Consider the following 22,182-nt stretch of genomic DNA (forward strand, 5'->3'; position numbering starts at 1 on the left):
GCAGACTGAATGAGAAGTGTTCATGTAAATATTAATGTTTGGTATGTTGATATAAAGGATTACCTAGTTATGAAAAAATGTATAACACTGAACTGTTTATCTGAATGGCTTTAGAACTGATTGTTTACAATGTGACATGAATTCAGACAATAATGACTCTAAAATGTGAATTTTGTGTTATATAATTATTTAAACAGCATACATTTTTATATGGGAATGATTGTGTCCCAGGTGTTTTGATCCATATAAGCAGCTGATCACTGTGACTGTGATCACTATCATGTTTCCACTATAAAAGCTATACATTTGAACACAGCAAAAGGTCAGGCAGGAATTATCAGCTGCTCACACTTCACCACATCCTCCATTTAGCTCTCTGAGTTTTGTTTTGCAAATGTAAAGTGAACTGTAACCATGAACTCAGCAGTGCTGATCAAATATGGATTAAAATGATGTTTCTGCATTGCCTAATTATGTTTAGCTGTAATTTGAGGAAGTTTGTGACACATTCATGTTGGAAACAGGAGGGAGTCACATGCACTAACATGCTAGTATGGCTGAAGGAGTAACCAAAACAAAGAACAGAGAGGCTCAGATTACACCACTCACAGGTAGAGTGCAACTTCATTGTCTGCCTGGGTTACCATTGTTCACTATATATCTACATGGCAAAGAGTTGTTTGTTGCCATCTAGTGGGGCTAAATGTTGGTTATTGCAAAAAAAATCAAATTCAAAATAAATTCAAAATCAAAACAAAATATTGGTGGATATCTAATAAATAAAATATTATCTATAACATAAACAAGTTGAATGGCCTATTATTGTATGTTCATTACTTTGAAAGAAATGAAAATGTATATATGAGTGAAGTTCCTTGTTTAATAGTCACAGATAAACAGTGGCTCCTGCTCATGCTTAGATGTATGTGAGATACAGTAACTGCATAGTGTCTTACCCAGGCTCCAGGAGGCTGTGGGTCGGATACGTTGGTTGGGAACATCCTAGATACAGGAAGCTTGAGGATGGAGACACCGTCTGGTACTAGTATGCAGAAGTCCTGGACACATTGCAACCACCACCACACAGCATCCCGAGAGTTGTAGCGTAAACAGCTGCCTGGGCCGAGGAGGTTGGGAATCAGGCCGTAACGTAGCGTGCCCGCAAATGCCAGGATGATGTTCCTGTGGCAGTCAAGACAATCACACACACACACACACACACACACACACACACACACACACACACACACACACACACAGCTTAGCACATGCTGTCTATTTAGTGTTGTAGAAAAGTGAATACTGCTCTGCAAAGAACTCCAAAATACTTCAACCTGTACTAGTTTTTGAACTGTAAAGTAAAATTTTCATCAGAGTACCAAATGAATTGTTAAGTATCATTTTCTTGTCTTTCAGGATGGTGACCTGAGGCAGCTTAATGTAAATTAAATCCTACTTCATTATTTCTGATCATTATTCATCATAAAACATAAAATGGTGTTAAATCCTGACATTAACATTGGCATCCTATGTAACATGGTGTACTGTTGGTACAATTATTCATAATTGCAACAAAACATTCATTTCAACAAAATTTGCCAAGGAATATGCATTTTCCTATATTAAAATTCTAGATTCCACTTTTTAAATCCAAAACTTATTTAGTGTTTATATTCAATACCACTAGTCTGCCATCTATCTGTACTAACAAACAAGTGCATTTTGTTGGGAATTTTATTAAACAAATTGAGCTAAAGCTATTTAGAAAATAATCTCCTGAGTTATTGATAACTACCACTGCAAACTGTTTTACAGTGTCACAGGTTCAATGGTTGGACAAGGGAAACCAAGAAATATACTGTATAGCATTTTTGCTTTAAAAATGACTCAAATATGAATGTCTTATCAAAATAGTTGTGATGATCAGCTAATCAATGAATCAACTAATCATTGCAGCTATACTTGTGTTGGAATATTTATTTATATATTTTGTTACAATGTATGTTTTTCAGATGCATCACTGATCGCCACAGATTTGAAATAAGGGCTCTGCTCTCCCAAGAAGAAAAGCTTATACCTCTTTTAACATATTTCATATATTTACACTGTATTTTTTTTTCAAGATACTTATGGCTGTGTGACATTAAAAACCACTTAAATTGTAATTAATATTACTAAGGGGTGCACTTAACGCATGCTTAAACACACTAACCATATATTTTCTTGTATTTTGGGGTACTTTTGCCTACCAAAATGGCAAACTAGAATTAAAATCAAGCAGGTAGTTACAGATGAAAAGTGAAGCCAATGCGGAAGTGCGTTAAACCTGCGTTCTGTCTAACAGCCATTTGGGGGGGTTGTATAGAAGTGTATGAAATAATTACCCTACTTGATTTATTTACAGCCAGTTTTATTTGTTGTAATATACCATCCTCCTGGCCCGTATGCCCAATTTTTATCTGACTTCTCAGAGTTTTTAATCAAATTTAGTCCTTAGTACTGATAAAGTAATCATAGTAGGTGACTTTAACATTCATGTGGATGTTGATAATGACAGCTTTAACACTGCATTTATTGCTTTATTGGATTCAATTGGCTTCTCTCAAAATGTGAATGAACCCACTCACCGTTATAACCACACCCTCGACCTTGTTCTGACATATGGTATTGAAGTTGAACATTTAATAGTTTTCCCTCATAATCCTTCTTTATCAGACCATTATTTAATAACGTTTGAATTCCTATTACTGGACTATAAGCCGTTAGGCAAACATGTTCTTACTAGATGTCTGTCTGATGGTGTTGTCACTAAATTTAAAGAAATAATTCCATCAGTACTGAACTCAATGCCATGTCTCAATACAACAGGGATGACTTATTCTGACTTTAGTCCCCCCCAGATTGACTGTGTTGTTGATAGTGCTGCAGACTCACTGAGAACAACTCTGAACTCCATCGCCCCTCTAAAAAAGAAGGTCATTAAACAACAGAGAACAGCTCCATGGTATAATTCACAAACTAGACAATTAAAGCAAACTTCACGAAAATTAGAAAGAATATGGCGTTCTACTAAATTAGAAGAATCTCACTTAGCCTGGCAAAATAGTCTTAAAACATATAAGAAGGGTCGCCTACTACTCATCACTAATAGAGGAGAATAAAAACAGTCCAAGATTTCTTTTCAGTACTTTGGCTAAACTGACAAAGAGCCACAATACTACTGATCCATGTATTCCTTTAAAGGAACAGCATTGAAATGGTTTAAATCATATTTATCTGATAGATTTCAGTTTGTAAATGTTAATGATAAATCCTCCATGCAAACAAAAGTTAGACATGGTGTTCCTCAAGGTTCAGTGCTTGGACCAATACTATTCTCCTTATATATGCTTCCTTTAGGAAACATTATCCGGAATCACTCAATAAATTTTCATTGTTATGCAGATGATACTCAATTATATCTATCAATAAAGCCAAATGAAATTAACCAATTATCTAAACTACAAACATGCTTTAAGGACATAAAGGCCTGGATGACCTGCAACTTCCTGTTATTAAACTTAGAAAAAACTGAAGTTATTGTGCTTGGCCCTAAACACCTTAGAAATTCATTATCAAATGACATAACTACTCTGGATGGCATTACTCTTGCCTCCAGCTCCACTGTAAGGAACCTAGGAGTTATATTTGATCAGGATCTGTCCTTTAATTCCCACATAAAACAAATTTCAAGAACTGCCTTCTTTCATCTGTGTAATATTGCAAAAATTTGACATATCCTGTCTCAAAATGATGCTGAAAAACTAGTCCATGCATTTGTTACTTCTAGGCTGGACTACTGTAATTCATTATTATCAGGCTGTCCTAACAAGTCTCTAAAGACTCTCCAGCTGGTCCAGAATGCAGCTGCTCGTGTTCTGACAAAAACTAGAAAGAGAGATCATATTACTCCCATCTTGGCTTCACTGCATTGGCTTCCCGTAAAATTCAGAATAGAATTCAAAATCCTCCTCCTCATCTTCAAAGCTCTCAATGATCAGGCTCCATCATATCTTAAAGAGCTTATAGTACCTTATGTACCTACTAGAACACTGCACTCCCAGCATGCAGGTCTACTTGTGGTTCCTAGTATCTCTAAAAGTAGAATGGGAGGCAGAGCCTTCAGCTAACAGGCTCCTCTCCTGTGGAACCACCTTCCAGATTGGTTCCAGGGGGCAGACACCCTCTTTACATTTAAGAGTAGGCTTAAAACTTTCATTTTTGATAAAGCTTATAGTTAGGGCTCTTAGAGCTCTTAGCTTATGCTGCTATAGACTTAGACTGCTGGGGGACTCCCATGATGCACTGAGCTCCTCTCTCCTCCTCCCTCTCTCTCTCTCTCCCTCTCTCTCTCTCTCTCTCTCTGTCTCTCTCTCTCTCTATCCATCCATCTATATCCATTAACATTCATGTTCTATTAATGCATTCAATAACTTAAACTTCTTCCCCGGAGTTGTCTGTGCTTTCTCGTCTCACAGGTAATCTGGGCCTGTAGATGTCCAGATGACAGACTCCAGTCCCGGACCTTCTAGCTTCATTGTCAGGGATTAAAGCAAAAAAAAATCCTGAGTCTGAACTTTTTTAGACTTGTGCACGTGACTCTATACGCCACTATGTTGGTCGATCAATTGGAAACCGGTTTACTTTTTGGAGTGTTTGCACACGACACAGGCCTTGTTTTTGATGTTGGTGGTAATCTGTGGCGTGTACACATTCGCAAGGTCAAAATGATTGGATGAATGATTGCAGACTAAGGTTTGACTAAACTGCAACACCAAGAAAGGCCAGTAGGTGGCAATAGTAGTCCAACACACTACAATATACTACATGTAGCATTTAGGATTTCTTTTGATATCAAGTTTCTCTGCTAATCTTTGTCTTTGACAGGTTACAAAATGGCCTACAATCACAAGGTAACATGTTATAAGGATATGTGAAATTGGAAGGCAGGCATTTATGATTTAAGATATATTTGCAACCATTTAATTTAAGGTATTCAAAAAAGGACAATGATTCTCTTTTTAAAGAGTTTTAATTCAACAGTTTCAACATATTTGAACTTTCTTTAAAATAAATAGTGGCAAATTAAATACTAAGAAATTACTAGACGTTCGAAAATCAAGTCTATAAATAACATAAACAATATTAACTTATACATGAAGTAGTAACAAATTAGATAATTAAATCAGATAGTTAGATTTAAAACAGAAATACACACAGTGATCTATTTCTTCCTCTTTTTAGTGGGTTTTGAGTCATAAGAACACTTCCTTTTTGTAGAGGCTGTTGAGGCTGATGCAGAGGAGGCTGGACCATAAAAGAGAGGAAATAACCTGGCTTGTCCAGAAGAGGAGGTGGCTGCTCCAGATGTGGAAGTTGGTGGCCTAGAGGTGGAGGTGGATGGCACAGAAGAGGAAGGCTGCCTAGATGGTCCTGAGGTGCTGGCTAGTGCAGAGGAGGAAGGCTGCCTGGCTGGTCCGGATGAGGTCTTAGCTAGTGCAGAAGAGGAGGGCTGCCTGGCTGGTCCTGATGAGGTCTTGGTTAGTGCAGAGGAGGGCTGCCTGGCTGGTCCTGATGAGGTGATGGCTAGTGCAGAGGAGGGCTGCCTGGCTGGTCCTGATGAGGTATTGGTTAGTTCAGGGGAGGGCTGCCTGGCTGGTCCTGATGAGGTCTTGGTTAGTGCAGAGGAGGGCTGCCTGGCTGGTCCTGATGAGGTGCTGGCTAGTGCAGAGGAGGAAGGCTGCCTGGTCCTGATGAGGTGCTGGCTAGTGCAGAGGAAGGCTGTATACCAGGCCTAGAGGTGGAGGTGGATGGCACAGTGGATGGAGAAGGTCTAGCTTTTCCAGTGGAGTTAGGGTTTAGTGGAGGTCGTCTGGTTGGTCGAGATGAGGTAGATGGCCCAGTGGAGGCAGAGGATGGTCCAGTAGAGAAGGCTTTAGCTGGCCTTGTTGTTTTCTTGGCCCGGTTCACTATCCGGTTTGCTACTGCTGTTGAACGCATCCTGATGGCCTCATCCATCCTTTTCTCTTTCAATGCCTGTTCGCTTGCCTTCTTTTTACGCAGGTGGAGTTGGTAAGTTTCATAAGAAGAAAGGCAGGATTTCCTCAAAGGCTGGTCTATCAACATTGTTGAGGCTGTGCAGTTCCTGGCTTTCATGGTTGACTTTATAATGGCAAGGCTCTCGTAGGTCTCCACATTCATCCTACACCTGTCTGCCTCCAGGATGTCGTCCATTAGGTTAAAGGATCCCTCCACCAGGGGGCCTGTGATAACTGAAAGCCCGAACCTCCTCCTGCAGTTGGCCGAGTGCTTCAGGCTGAACAACATTAGGCAAGGCCTTTCCTAAGGTCTTGAAAGCTGCACATACAGAGTCACACTGAATAAGAGATGGAGTCAGAGCAGAGAGTGAGGTGATTATCTGGTTCTGAAGAGGAAGATTTTTGAGGAGGAACTCTGCTCCCCTCATGTATCCTTCTCTGAGAAAGGGGTATAGAGTTCCCACCCATACCATCTTCTCCACACGGGCCTTGGTCATGGAAGAGAAGGCAAACCTTCCAAAACACAAATTCTTGTTAGAGAGCTGTGAGGCTGTTTCCCGCACATTGACCTTTTTTGAGAAACACCTGAAATGTTGGAAGGACACCTGCAAACATGAAAAAAAAATATTTAGACATGTTTTTGATATAATTAAAACTAAAAAAAAGACATCAGTTATTAACTATACAATGCTATGGGGAAATCTCTTGAAGTTGATCACTGTTGTTGGGAAGTCCTGACTGTTCCATTTGTACCTCGTCTTAAATACAAAGCCGTGTCATCCGGCAGAGCTGGACCATAACAACTAACTAAAAAAAAAAGCCACATTTATATAAACTGGCCACAAGCTTTCCTACTCATACAAGATACCTCTGAACAAGTCAACCATGACCGTGAGCCTTTCAAATTCTGTGAAGAGCACAGAGATCCGTGCCTTCCGATTCTGATTAATCTGTGTCCTGGATGCTGTAGCCTGTTCTTGTTGCAGAACTTCAATTCTGGCCTTTTCCTCAGTTGAGACCTCATGTCTTTCAAGGACTTGGTTAAGTAACTTTCTATAGTGTACACACACACACACACACACACACACACACACACATACATTATGCTCCCTCTTATAAAACCTAACAACTCAAATGTGGATTAAAAGGCTGCACATCATTATATACATCATAGACCAAAAACAATGCACTGACTACATCCCTTATGAAGAACTGCAGTGTATAACAGGATTTGTCATATTAAGGCATGTTAACATTTATACAGGAAGGCATATCATTAACATAATTAACATAAATTGGTATTTTTGCATGATTTGTATTACCTGTATTTATGTTCTTCGCCTGGATCCACTATGTGATAGTAGTGTACAATGAGAACATCAAGGAGTTCATTCACCCTATTGCATACCTCCAACATCTGCAGAAATCTGCTGCTGATAGGCCTGATCAAGCTCTTGGGTGTAAAATGAAGCAATTTCTGAAATTAAGCAAAGATTTCCTTTTGCTTTGGTGATTTCTCAATGTCGTAATATACATCAGAGAAGTCTTCCATCTCTGAGTTGAAAGGGCTCATGAGGGCCTTTGCAGAGTTAGATACCATATGGACAGTGTCTCCAGATATATCCAGGAGGTATGGGTTCTCCTTTCGTTTTTGGGTTTCAAGTCCTGTCTTCTTTCCCCGTATGACTGCGCAATTATCTAGTAAAACACTAGTGACCTGCTGCAGCGCTAAACCATAGGACTGTAGCACATCTTTTAATTCTAGCGCAAGTGCAGTGGCATTGGCTATATTCATTTTCCTACTCGCTAGATGTTGCGTTTTCACTGCATTTTCATCCTCATCAAAAAAACGAACAAGGACATTGAGGACTTTGTCCATGTTTTTATTGGTGGCTTCATCAATATTTAATGAAAACATGCCGTTTTTTAGCTTGTTGGAAAGCTGTCTTTTGAACTCTGGTGTTATGCCGTGTGTGTTCAAATAGCTGGCATGTTGGTTAGATACTGACAATTTATTTAAAGCAATTTTGTCTTCAGCTATTTTTTGGCACAAATCCACCAGAGGTTGGGCGATCTTGAAAGACAGATCATGCTCAGCAATGAATACGCACAAACGAATTTTCAGATCACACACACGGTCAGTAATTGATACCGGTACATCCGCCGTTGCTGTTGCTCCCGGTAAGCGCGTTGTGTGTGGTACAGCGCGAACAGCTGCTCTATGAGCAGGGTCTGACTCGTGACGAGGAAGAACCTTTTTGCCGCTGGATGCGTATTTAATCTTTCTGGAGCACAGTGTGCAGAAACAGGCACCTGGCTCTCTCATCTTTTTGCACCAACTACTAAACGGCTTGCCGTTCTTCCCTAGCTCATCTAGCCATGCCCAACGCCATTTATTTTTCAACACTTTATTCGATTATCGATTATCAGGGCATTTTCCCCTGGAGTCATGAACTGAGCCATCTTTCCACTCCATGCAATGTCTCTCTCTCTACTCTGGGAATTAGGCTTCATACGTAACTTGGTGGAGGCACGTTTCCTCAAGACCCACCTTATTTCACCTCTGATTGGATAATAATGTTAGTTTCAGAGCGGGAGAGTTGTGCTTCTCTCATATCATTGGCAGACGAACGATTACACTCTCTTTCACATTTAAAAAAAATATAATTTTATTTATTTTGTTTTGACGCGCCCGCAGTCAAGCACCGCACGCCGGAATTCCGGCACGGGGCCAGAAAACTTTAATCCCTGCATTGTTGATTTTCATTGTGCTTCTCTCCTCTATCTTTCCTTTCTCTCCTCTCAACCCCAACCGGTCGAGGCAGATGTTCTCCCACTCTGAGTCTGGTTCTGCCTGAGGTTTCTTCCTGTTAAAAGGGAGTTTTTTCTCGCCACTGTTGCTCATGTGGGAATGTTGGGTATCTTTAAAGTTAAAACCTGAAGAGTTCAGTTTAGAACCTGCTCTATGTGTAAAGTGACTTGAGATAACTTTGTTGTGATTTGGTGCTATACAAATAAAGATTGATTGATTGATTGCTTGATGAGTTTATGGCCTCAATTGCTAGTTTCAAGTGTACTTCAATATAGCATAGCACCATTTTGTAAATAATGGTCTCATTTCATTTAAATTTGACAACAGCGTGGCTGCATTGTGACTGACAAGTTGCTTACATGGTGATGATGTTGGTTAGATAACATAACCATGGTGTAACCCCAGATTCACAGAGTGTAGCTGTAGCCATTGTTATTTCAATATGTCTTCAGTATACTGTAACATTAAAAAAAAAAAAAAAGCTTTGGTCTCTATTATTATTATTATTATTGTTAGTATTATTATTATTATTATTATACTATATTAGTTTGTACTAAAAGAACCTCTAAGGAGTCAGATATTCAGGTTTTCCAGTTCGTACAGTACATTTAGTTTAATGGTTTTAAGCCTGTTTTTTTTTGGAGGGGGAGGGATGTATGACCCACACTGCAGCCAGCCACCAGGGGGCAGTTGAGATGTTTTGGCTTCACTTTTGAGGAGCTGTCATGACATCCATATACAGTCAATAATCACTCACAAAAGTAAATATGAAGAAAAACAGTTACTGAAATACAGTATAGTCATGTGAGAGTAGGTTGACCATTAGAACTAGACAATCAAACTTCCGGGTGACGCCATGCTGGAGACAGCAGCTTAAAACAGAGCTCTGTAGGTTAACTGTTAATTTCCTAACAAAACTACTTAAAACTCAGCAAACCCCGAGTGGCGCAGCAAGTGCTAGCCCTAGCAACCATGAGTCTAAAATATTAGCTGAACTGGAGAAGTTAAGGGCAGAAAATCGAGACGGACACATGCAGACCAGACTGTCGCTGACAAAACTTGAATCTTCCATGCAAGAACTCAAAGCGAAATGACTCATCTTGAAAAAAGAACTACGGAGGCAGAAAGACGGATTAGCGCTTCAGAGGATACCGTGATAAGACACCAGAGGGCAATACGCTACCTACCTGCACAGAGAGATGGACCTGACGGCCAGGTGCGAAGACCTACAGAACAGGTCAACACGAAATAACTTAAGAATCTAGCGAGTGCCTGAAGGGAGTGAAGGAAACGATGCGAAGACTTTTGTGAAGGAGCTAATTCAATCAGTCCTTCAACCAATGCCTGATGTGAATATACAAATTGAAAGAGCCCACCGATCTCTAACAACCTTGATTGATTGTCAAGTTTCTGGATTATTCCGCGAAGGACGCTATCCTAAGACAAGCCTGGAGCCAAAGACAGATCCTATGCAAAACAGAGCCGAGTCTAATGCCACTTTGACCCTAAATTTGACCACCTAAACATGCTCCAGGACAGACCAAATTCACCAAGCACATGAGGCCTGGCCATTGATTTGATCAAATGGAAAGATTAATCCCAAAAGTGCCTAAATGTGCTCTTTAACGCCACCTATAAACACTAAAACAGCCAGTACGTCTGATAGGAATGTCGTCGAAAGATCAAACTAAAACTCAATTGTTTGTCTTATCAAGACCTACAAATCACGCACTGATACCCCTGACCTAAATCCAACAGGAAGTGCACATTTTGCCTTTTAAATGTATGATTTTGGACGATTTTTTAGGCATTTCAAAATATATACATTATTCCTACTTATTTGTAGTCTTAGTGTGCCACCCAGTGGAGAAAACTTGTAATGACTCATGATACCTGATGAGGAAAAGGTGCCTCAGTTTTCTGTTTATAGTTCAAGTTTATTGACTGTATTATTATGTTTTTAGATATATGTGCAGTCTGTCAGCTATTTCACTGACAATGCTGTCAAAGTCTAGATCAAACATGAACAAGAGCATGACCTACAAACATATCTACAGGTTTCACTGCAAATAAGTTCCTCTCCTATTTGACTCATCAAAGTGTTGGCAGTTACACACAGACAGACAGAGAGACAGAGAGAGAGACAGAGAGAGAGAGAGAGAGAGAGAGAGAGAGAGAGAGAGAGAGAGAGAGAGAGAGAGCGTGAGTGTTTATGTGTGAGTGTGTGTGAGTGTGTGTGTGAGTGTGTGTGTATAGATGTGAGTGATCTACTTATTACAGTGTCCGATAAAAGCCTGGGTCTGAAGACATCTAAATGCCCCTAACGGAAATCTTTCCGCTTCGCCACGGCCCGATGTGCGCAAGGGGCGAGGTCCCGCCCAATGCTGCTTGGAGATTTAATTATTATTACTTTTTTATTATAATCTAAAATATACCTTTTTTGGAGTACAGAACTAAATATGTGCTATACCCTTTACAGTGTTATCTCTGTGTGGCAGATGAGATGATATTAATTGCCTGTTAATGTGCATTTAAGGCAATAAAGTAAAAAAAAAAAAAAAAAAGAACTAGACAATCCCCCCAAAATGTTATTTTTTATTTCATCCATGCATTTGAATCAGTTGGATCTGTGTCAGCTTTGAAATAATGAGCATAGTATCTATGACTGCAATATACTGTGCTGGACCATCAAAACCTTAAGTATGGTGTATGGTGTGTTGGACTCACTGAGCCTCCAGGTGTCTGCCAGTCAGCAACATCAAGCCTCTCAGAGCAATGAAGGTGTCACGACCCCAACAACGGAATACCCCCACACAGAAGTGAGGAAGACCTGAATTATAGACAAACATCTTTCAGCTCAGAGCAATACTGGGCCTCAGTATATATTGCCTACATTTAATTCCAAATCAATCATTGAGGAGAATTAGATGCCATGTTGCTGTGTTTGGTTTTTAGCCTAACAGAGTTGATATCAAATGATTGAAGGAAAGCTCTGCTATTATTCTATATTTTCTTACTGACAACAAATCCAACACAAAGACCAAAATCAAAAATCATTTCTGACTTCTCTAGTCTGTCTCTTGGACTCAACCCTAGGACCATTGGTTCCTACTGAAGATATACATCTTTTTTGTTTTTTTAAAGCTCAGTAACTTCACAAATCAGACAGATACTGTTGTTTTTAGTAAAAGTGACTCAAATAGCATCTATTTGTTATTGCAATGATTAATTTATTGTTTTGCATTTTATGCCCTTATTAGAAGGGGGAGCAAAAATGCAACAAAGCTCCACAGACAGAATTGAGAATTGAACCGTGGTTGTTGCAGTCATGTGGTATTCATGGTGTTAACCAAGAGACTACTGGGGCATTTTTGTATGATCATTGGAATGAATCATTGGCTTTCATACACACACAATATCAATAGACAATTTCATTGTTGGTTTTTGTCTCTTCATGTGATTTGTTACAATAAAAACACTGTCTAAATGCTTTTGAATAACAGTTTGCATTTATATGCTTTATTGAGTCAGTTGGCAGACACTGAGGTAGAAATTCTCAAGTAGGTGACTAGATAAAAATGCAATGAGACAGAGTGCTATACAGAATTAAACACATCCACGTTACTGTTTGAATATTCCGGTTTTTAACATACTATAGCCATAGTAACATTGAATCCTTGATACAAAATAACTTCCTGTCTTATCTGAGATGAAACATGATGACATGAGAAAGAGAGTGCTGACCTGCTGCCAGTGAAACATCTTGAAGTTGAGGAGAGATGGTGGATAAACAGGGACCCATACCATACATCTGCACTGAACCTAGTGCCAGCTGTTTAACCAGACTGGAACCATCCTGAATGAAGCTGAGGAAGCAGAGACACAATGGACATGGACACACAGATGTCACTATTTAAACAGTTAGAGTTGAGCAGAGAATTTAATATTGAAAGTCAAGCAAATGAATAGATGGCATTCCATTCTATTCTATTCTGTATACAAACCAGACAATGTGTAAATACTAATACAAGCTCAAAACATCAGCAAGAAATATTAGTACGGTATATATTTGTCTGAAGAACCCATATTAGTAATTCCTCTATTTGAAAGCATTTAGGAAATGAAGGAAAAACCTTGACATCTGTTTGAAGACAGCTTCCAGAGCAGTAGTATAGGCTCCCTGGATGATTGCATCAACGTAACAAGGTACCAAGTAGCGGGGGATGTTCTTCAGGTAGCTGAGCATTGCTTGGAACCAGTGGCCCACCTGTCAATCAAAGGTCAACATCAAGAGAAATGTTTGAATGACAGATGTCATCTCTGGTGGGACAGGAGGTTGGGGGCTTTAACCAGGCAGCAGATTTTGAGGACCACAGTTCTTTTCGTGTCCCAAAATACAAGTCAGGATGGTTCATATATGGTTGTGGAGCACTTCATGACTCATTTAATTTTTAGGACTTCTTGACCATGACACCAAAAAGATTGTCTGTTGCACTCCACTGCTTGCTTATGCAGACAACTTTGCAGTTTTTTTTACAGGAAGAGCAGGGTCCTGCTTCAGTTATTATCATTAAATGTAGATCACATGTGGCAGCATACAGTACAGCACTGAGGCATACCTCTCCTAAGGCACCACCCTTTGCCAGCAGTCTGTTGGAGATGAAGTCCATCAGCCAGTTTCCTTGCCTCAGGTTGTGACAGAGTGGATGACCAAGCTCATTTTTTGGGCGAATCTCCGCCAATGCTGACATCAGTCCTGAGGAGGTGTTGAACCACAGAATATGATTATACATGTACATGTTCATCAGCTTGTGTTGCTTTTATTCAGTGTATTTTAGTACCTTGCAAGCCTCCGTATTTGAGAGGTAACCATGATGGAATGTTATAACAACCTTTCCCATTCTCCCTCTCCTCAGCATCACAGCGGTACAGCAGTATGTTCATGTCAGCCAGCGTCAGCCTGGACATAATGCTGAGGATGAAGAGCATTTCAGAGGTGGCATGAATAAAGTCTTGTGAAATACACTGAGAAATGTAATGTAAGGCTGCTGACTGACACTGATTCATCATATTTATCAAGCATCCCAAAAACCCTGACAGGGATCTTGCTGAAAGTGAACCTACTGCAGCCTACAGCCTCAGAGGAGACAAAGACTTCTCTTACAAATGATGGGTGCATTTCAATATTAGTGTTTAACAAGCCTTTCTTCACTTCACTTTGCTCACTTCACCTCCTATTGCCATTTAAAATGTTATTTAAATTCAAACGACATTGTCATCACATATTGTAGTCAATCACTGAAAGTGCCATTTTTTCATTTGCATTATCTGGTAACTACAATCCACAGACAGTTAGGGTTAGCAAAAGCAAATGGCTCATTGACAAAAAAAGGCTTTTTATATTTTAAATCATCCACTCCCCTTAGACTCTGCCTGCCTAGTGGCCACTTGCAGGACACATGTTGCTACAATATATCAAGTGCCATGAGGAAGTGAATGAGGGAATGATTATTGATGTTTGCTATTTTATCACATTCACTGCCACAGAGTATCAATAATAAATACAGTTGTTTTATGACTGTTGCTGTTTGGAGGATAAGTTTGGATGCAGAAAATACCTTTTTATGTGTATACACAAACAACTTGTGAGTTACCTTGGTTATATATCACATAATGATATTGACCACTATATTGCAACGGTGATAAGTAAATACTGACAGAACACTCACATTGCTTAAATATCTGATAGATAGATAGATAGATAGATAGATAGATAGATAGATAGATAGATAGATAGATAGATAGATAGATAGATAGATAGATAGATAGATAGATAGATACAACATGATGAAGGTATCAGACTGTTGCACTGATAATAATCATTTTATAGTCATGATTATTGTTATTGTTAATGTCATTATCACTGTAACTGGCATACTGACGTCATCAGTGGCTTGGTGAGAACAGAGAGGGTACTATGTTCAGCCAGGCTCCCAGTCTGGTACTGAGGACTGAACTGGATCAGGTGGTGTCTTAGAACCCCCAGCTGTTTCCGGGACCTGGACTCCAGAGTTACCCTGGAGAGGAACAAACAATAACTTAGACCACTGCTTTAAGAGATCGTAATTAGATACAAACAAGATCAACACACACTCAGCACTTTGTGTACTGTAAGCCAGTAACAGTGTGTGTGTGTGTGTGTGTGTGTGTGTGTGTGTGTGTGTGTGTGTGTGTGTGTAGGTGTGTACATGCACTTACAATGTAAGTGATGGGGGACAAAATCTACAGTCCTCTTTCTGTACAAGTTTTTTCTGAAGCTAATGTTATTTGTGGCCCTGTAAGGACTGTGTTGCACCCTGCTTGCTGCTTGCTTTGTCTCTGTGTCTCTCTTTATCTCTCTCACTCTGTGGCAGCCTCCCTCAATCTCCATCTGTCTCTTCTTTTTCCAGGAAGAAGCACCTGAGAGTTATTTTCAGTGATGGGAATAACGCCCTTTAAATAAACGGCGTTACTTTTTTCAGTAACGGGTAATGTAACTAATTACTATTTCCATGGTTACAACGCCGTTACGTTACTTAATTAAATGAGGCACGTTACAAACTGAAGCTAATCTACTCAGTGAACCTGTTCTCATCCAACTTTGCTCTCAGCCACAAAAGCTGCAAAGCCTTTTTTTTTCTTTTTTTTTTGGAGAGGGGAACGGGAGAAGGGAGGGGCGAGACAACCGTGATGATGATTGGTTAAGGCAGAGAACCCCCAGCTGGGTAAGCCAATCAGAGGCCAAACAGTTTTTACACACAGACGACACATGCACACAGCAGCCTCACACACACAAACTAGCAGACGCTGCAGCAATGGTGAGTTGGGAGGAAAAGGTTGTGTTTTTAAACAGGAAGTACAGACGCTACTTTAATCTCCTTGAGGTAAGAGGCAGGAACATACATGTGAAATGTACATTATGTATCAGAGCGTCCGTTACAAGCAACTCTAACCTAATGAAGCATCTCTCAACGGCACACGCCACTACAAAACTTGTGGCCAAAAACACAGACATATTTATACTTTTTAAAAAATTATTATTTTCTAGAGTAACGCTTTAGTTACTTTCCCTGGTAACTAGTTACTTTTATAATGGAGTAATTCAGTTACTAACTCAGTTACTTTTTGGGAGAAGTAACTGTAACTGTTTAAAAGTAACATGCCCAACACTGGTTATTTGTCATCACCTGGTGAGAGGATTTAAGGAGGAATGGGAGGAATCCTCACTCTCTAGTAGTAGTCACTGCCTGAAACATAGTCAAACTTTTCTTGTTTTTCCCTTTGTTTCCCCCAGCATGTTTTTCAGTGCTGAGTTTTTGTTTTGTTGTGTTAGTTTGTAAGTTTCATATGGAGATTACTGGTAGTTTACGTTTTGGTTTTGTTTGGTTAAACTTGTATGGAGTTAGATTTGTTTCATAATGTTGTGTGTGTGCAGATCGACAATCTGTGTGTAAATGTGTAATCTGTAAATATAAACACCTTCCACAAATACAAAAAAAAGATTTGTATATTCACAAAAATATTTTGCAAATATAAAACGGATCTGCAAATACACAAACAAATTCCACAAATATAAAAAATGCATTAAATTAATTTTGTGAACTCAGTTTTTATTTGTGAATCGAAAAAACATTTGTGGATCTCAGTTCTACGCTTGTGGATTTGCTTTTTACACACACGGAGTTTTGAAACAAACTTTCCGCCGGTCAGAACGAAAATCCACTCGTATCACTCGGCTATTTTCGGATAGCAAGTGATCGCCTACTGGTGACGTCATTTCCGCATATCAAAGTAAGAGCACGCAGTCTTTCTATGAGCTTTTTAAAATGTTTATCAGCGATAAGTGACGTGCATTCATGGTTTCATGTTAATGTCATACAGTGATTATTAGTGTGTGTTTATTTGTTCTATGTATATTATCTAGCACACACTTTCATATACATTTCTGTGTGAGTATGAAAGGCACCAGGATGCTTGTGGGCAATGTTCAGACAATTTTTATCGTTAAACAATAATAAAAAATAAATAAATAAATAAACACAGCTATTCATAAAACAGAATGAATACAAATGCAAAATATATTATCATTATTATTATTATTTTTATTATTGTTTAACGATAAAAAATGTCTTTTAAATGCTGTGCTGAAAATGTCTAAATCTTAAACCCCATAATTTTCTACTGATTACACTAGTATTGAAAGGTTGTGAAGAGATGTCTGGATGTCAGTCACCAGCATCTTCTACAGGGGCCCTCTTTACAGGTTGGATTGTTATGACTTCTGGTCTATTTACAATGCATCTTAATCATATTTGCAATGTATAAAATCCTGCACCCTGTTCGTTCTCCCAGCCTGCAACATGAATGCTTACACATAGACATTAGAACTACATTAGTAAGAGTACACTACTAATAAGATGAAGTGCGTTGTGACTTTTACCCATCTGAAAGAATACATGAAAAATATAAAGGATGAGGTGGCTGATAACTGCTTACTGAAGAAGCAGCCAAGCCACCGCTTTAGAGAGCTGAACGTTGCCCACAAGCATCCTGGTGCCTTTCATACTCAAACAGAAATGTATATGAAAGTGTGTGCTAGATAATATACATAGAACAAATAAACACACACTAATAATCACTGTATGACATTAACATGAAACCATGAATGCACGTCACTTATCGCTGATAAACATTTAAAAAAGCTCATAGAAAGACTGCGTGCTCTTACTTTGATATGCGGAAATGACGTCACCAGTAGACGATCACTTGCTATCCGAAAATAGCCGAGTGATACGAGTGGATTTTCGTTCGGACCGGCGGAAAGTTTGTTTCAAAACTCCGTGTGTGTAAAAAGCAAATCCACAAGCGTAGAACTGAGATCCACAAATGTTTTTTCGATTCACAAATAAAAACTGAGTTCACAAAATTAATTTAATGTATTTTTATATTTGTGGAATTTGTTTGTGTATTTGCAGATCCGTTTTATATTTGCAAAATATTTTTGTGAATATACAAATCTTTTTTTTGTATTTGTGGAAGGTGTTTATATTTACAGATTACACATTTACACACAGATTGTCGATCTGCACACACACAACATTATGAAACAAATCTAACTCCATAAACTTGGATTACTTTTTTTCTCCATTGATAGTTTATGGGGAATAGCTGGGTGGGTTAGGGCTGGCCCAGTCATTTCTCTTTTGTTTATTTTGGCTGGGATCTCCATCCCCTTTTCTTGGGTACTTTTGTTTTTGAGGTTTCACTGTTGATCTAAAAAATGAAACTTTGTTAAATTGTGATTTGTGAAGTCTGAACTTCCTTTCAATATGTTGCGGTTTCTAGTTAAGCCTGCCTGAAGCTCAGACTGCTGAAGACTCATAGTCTACTTTTAAATCATTCCTCCAATTCACACTGACTGTTGTTTTAAGACACACTTGAAAATTGTGTTTTTAACTTGATACATGTACTGTCAAACAAAGTTTGACCCACCTGAAAATGATAATGCAGCCGGGTTTGAACTTCTTGAGCAGAATCTCCTGGACAGCACCACTGTGTTTTGGAACCATGGCTGCATTTTTCACCAGTTTACTGTCCTTCAGCTGGAAGACATTTTGAAAGGTAAAGTCAGCAATTATACTCTCATCCACCCTTTTTCAAACTGATTGAATATCTTCTCATGTTCTGCTAGCTGTCTGTTCTGTGTGACTGCTGAAAACAATTCTGGTGTCCATACAGAGCCCTTGCTCTGTAACTGGACATGTAAGCACAGTGGCTCGGATTGAGCCACACAGCCAAACTCCAATCAGTCAGCAGCATGGGGCATTAATGCTCATGCACATGTAGTGAACACAGCATCAGGACGGCTCAGAACATCCTCTGGTCAGAGTCACCTTTGACCCTCAGAGGAGGAAATTGGACCAGGTTTGATATAGAGACAAACAGGGTCCTTCTCTTGGACAAACAAAGATCCCTTATCATTCCATGGGACAGAATCGGTCCATATGGAAGGCTTTGAGCTAATTGCAGAGGGACCGTTAAGTGATAATTCACTTTGTAAGAATGAGCCGGTTTGTCCCATCTTCCCATTCTTCCGGTCATAAGGTTTAACCCGAGGCATGAACAATGACCTTTTTCCACCCCAGACCCGGAGTGGGGGTCTTCTGACTAACTAACTAACGGTCGTAAACTAAAAGACACATTCCTGACTTCCCCCTCTCTGTGTCTCCTGAAACCACACAGAGCATGAAAATGAGAAAATTAGTGTTAAATACTCAAGTAAGAACATCTTGGTGAAAAGTATGGTTTAAACAATACCAATTACTTATATGATTATCAATTACCTAAAGAGACCTCCACTGTAACAGCTATTACAGCAATCATAGATAAATGTGTATTTGGAGAACTGTGATTATACTTTCTTACTTACTTTAATTTACTTACTTAATAAATTTTGGTATGAAAATGTTTGTTTAATGTGAGAAAGTGTTACACTGATGTTATGCTTACATTTTGGTGATAATCAATTATCTATAATGGAATAAGTAGAATAACAATGTGTTATGTTTGATCATATTAATCTTCTTCAGGTTTTAATGGATGGCAGCTTGATGAATCAAGCTGATGTCATATTAATAACAGAATAATACATCCTGTGTTCTATGTAAATAGATTATAGTATGCATTTTATAATCAGGATTAAATACTGAATGAATGATGATGATGAAAAGTTTCATGATAAAAAGCTGGAAATTAGATCCTCAGAGTGAGCTCTGATGAATCTGATTGGCTGACACACAGCCCACCCCAGGGACAAAAACCAGCTGCACCCATGAACACACTCTCTTGTCTCTCTCTTCCCTTCTCCTCTTGGTCTTAGCATGACCTGAACAGGGTCTTGCGACCCGAACCAGCGGTCTTGCTCTGTCCATCTTTTCTTTTCTTCACCTCACACATTCTTAGCTTAATCTTTAGTTATTCTTTATCTAGGTTTTCTTAAGTTTTGTAATCTTGTAACTTTCACCAGCAAGTCTGGAAAAAGGCCCTTTAAGTGAACACGTCATTAAGTTTTGCATTCAGCCTGTTTTTGACATTTTTGATGATTTTGACGCTGAGATCTCTCCAGAAAGAGAACTAGTTAAATTAGACTTTTCCTCCATCTTTCATCAACCTGAGAGAACTTTTGGGCAGACAAACGCCTGTCAACCCTACAACTCATCATAACCGAGAGGAACAAAGTCTACCAGTGGACAACGACCGGAACCAGGCAGTCTGACGAAGGCCAGCCGAACCGGACATCATCTCCCCCGCTTGGACCGGCGATGCTCCCTGAGATCTTCCACTTGGTGTGCGTACGCGCGGTTCTGGACAGCTGAGACCCTCCATCGATGAAAGTAGGATCCACATATTGCATTAATCAAGGGTTGATGTCAGATCGAGTAATTCAAATTTCCTTTAAAATTAAGGCTCAGTAAAACTTATAGGCTAAGTTTCTTAGTTTCCACATAATTACATATCTTTCATTTAAATTCATCATTCACCATCATCTTTCATTCATGTTGCTATATCGAGTAATCTCTTGAATTCATATTGTATTGTATCATCACATTTATTTATCCATCATTTACTAGTAGTGTGTAGTTAATAAAAGCCATAAAACCCAATCAATGGTGTATGTCTATTGTTTGAAGTGATACAGGGGATCTATTGAACCGTAGAGCCACGAACTTTAGATATTTGACTGATTCAGAAATGTATTGATTTATTAATTATTATGATTTATTGATTTATTAATTGGCTAATCAAACAACCAATTAAGTAAAAATCTTTTCCTTCATACGAAGGTGGTGCCCCTTATTACGAGAGCTATTTTCAATATCTTTAAGATACATATTCCCCTACACACAGGTCAGGGAAAGTAATCAGAATCCAACACCACTGAAGATACCTGGATGTGTTCTTGGATCTCTGCAGTGTACTCTGGCAGGCCATTGATGCTGATGTCATCTTTTCTGTCCCTCACAATTGTCCTAGCCTCCAATACCACCTCTTCTATCTGACCTGTGAAGACAAACAAAGAGTTAGTTGGAATCTGAAAGTGGATGTCATTTACCACTGAACATTAGGATTAAGGGTTAAGGTTGGGTTAGGGTAAAGTTAGTTTAAAATCAGAGTCTCTTTGTAGGATTATCACCTGGTATGAATACAGTATGATGGAGTGCCTCATCTGTATGATGGTGTGCCTCTGGGTTCTTGAATGCCCTTCTCAGCACAGCTACAACAGACCGGTGGCTACTGGGACAGTGTCTGGTCACTGCAACTACATTCTCATCCAATTGCTCCACAAACACCTGTTCACCCAAGTGGGAAATGATGGCAGAAAGACTACATTTATAAGAGGTTTAAAAAAAACAGAATGTTCAGTATATAGACCCCGTATTTTATTTAGTATTGTTAATGTGGGACTTTTAAGGAGTAGATAACATTCTAGAGTTCATCACTTAGTACTCTCAGCTTTGAAATCAAACTACTATATGTCCAGTGCACTGTCGTAGTATCTTTATACTGTCTTCACATAGAATAGCTTAAATGTGTGTGGTTTAATTAAAGAGATACCACAGCTTTGGGTCATTGTCTGTTTTTCTCACTTTTTCCGGAGTCAGAAACAGAAGCATGCCTTCAGACTTAGCTTTTTAATGTATCTAATGTAGTCTAATGTATGTCAAACAACAATATCAGACCATATTGACTCAAATGTTGAGTGTCTATGGAATCAAATAACATAATCATGACCCCATAGGCATCTGGGAAGCTTTGTCAAGAGGCCCACAGTCTTGGAGTTAAAAATCCCTGCTCTAAAGGTGCCCCCACATTATGATATAGTGCCCCCCAGATGACTCCCCAGTGAGATAAAATGCTACGAAGGTGCCACAACGCTACAATAAAGTGCCCTCTAAGGGGCCTGCACACTGACTGTAAATATATATGCAAGTCATGACTGTAGAAGCTCCCCAAAAGTGAAGCCAACACATCTTGATTGCCCCCTGGTGGCTGGCTGATGTATAGGCTGTAAGTCCCATTGCCCTCATTCCGTGTTGGTGGACATGGATTCTCATTGAGTGTTTAACTACTGTATGTGATAACTAAGCAATGGAGTTACTAATAGCTGACCATTCAATTAACATAAAACATAAAACCCAAACATCCAACTGACTGCAAAAAAACAAAGCTTCAAGAATATAATATCACACAAAT

General features: G+C 39.2%; 1 protein-coding gene across 1 annotated transcript in view; it reads right to left on the bottom strand.

Annotated features, from left to right (window-relative positions):
* LOC128382386 (glycogen debranching enzyme-like) overlaps positions 1–22,182 on the bottom strand; it is a 53,188-nt gene that overhangs the window by 5,770 nt on the left and 25,236 nt on the right. Inside the window, exons 16-25 of the mRNA XM_053342377.1 lie at positions 21,122–21,278; positions 20,876–20,988; positions 18,421–18,530; positions 14,832–14,966; positions 13,731–13,861; positions 13,509–13,645; positions 13,023–13,156; positions 12,634–12,755; positions 11,617–11,719; positions 957–1,182 (exon numbers count right to left, since the gene is read on the bottom strand). Coding sequence (XP_053198352.1) covers positions 957–1,182; positions 11,617–11,719; positions 12,634–12,755; positions 13,023–13,156; positions 13,509–13,645; positions 13,731–13,861; positions 14,832–14,966; positions 18,421–18,530; positions 20,876–20,988; positions 21,122–21,278 — 1,368 coding nt within the window. The remainder of the gene's footprint in view (positions 1–956; positions 1,183–11,616; positions 11,720–12,633; positions 12,756–13,022; positions 13,157–13,508; positions 13,646–13,730; positions 13,862–14,831; positions 14,967–18,420; positions 18,531–20,875; positions 20,989–21,121; positions 21,279–22,182) is intronic.

The sequence above is a fragment of the Scomber japonicus genome, chromosome 21 (assembly GCF_027409825.1).
Source record: "Scomber japonicus isolate fScoJap1 chromosome 21, fScoJap1.pri, whole genome shotgun sequence".
NCBI lineage: Eukaryota > Metazoa > Chordata > Actinopteri > Scombriformes > Scombridae > Scomber > Scomber japonicus.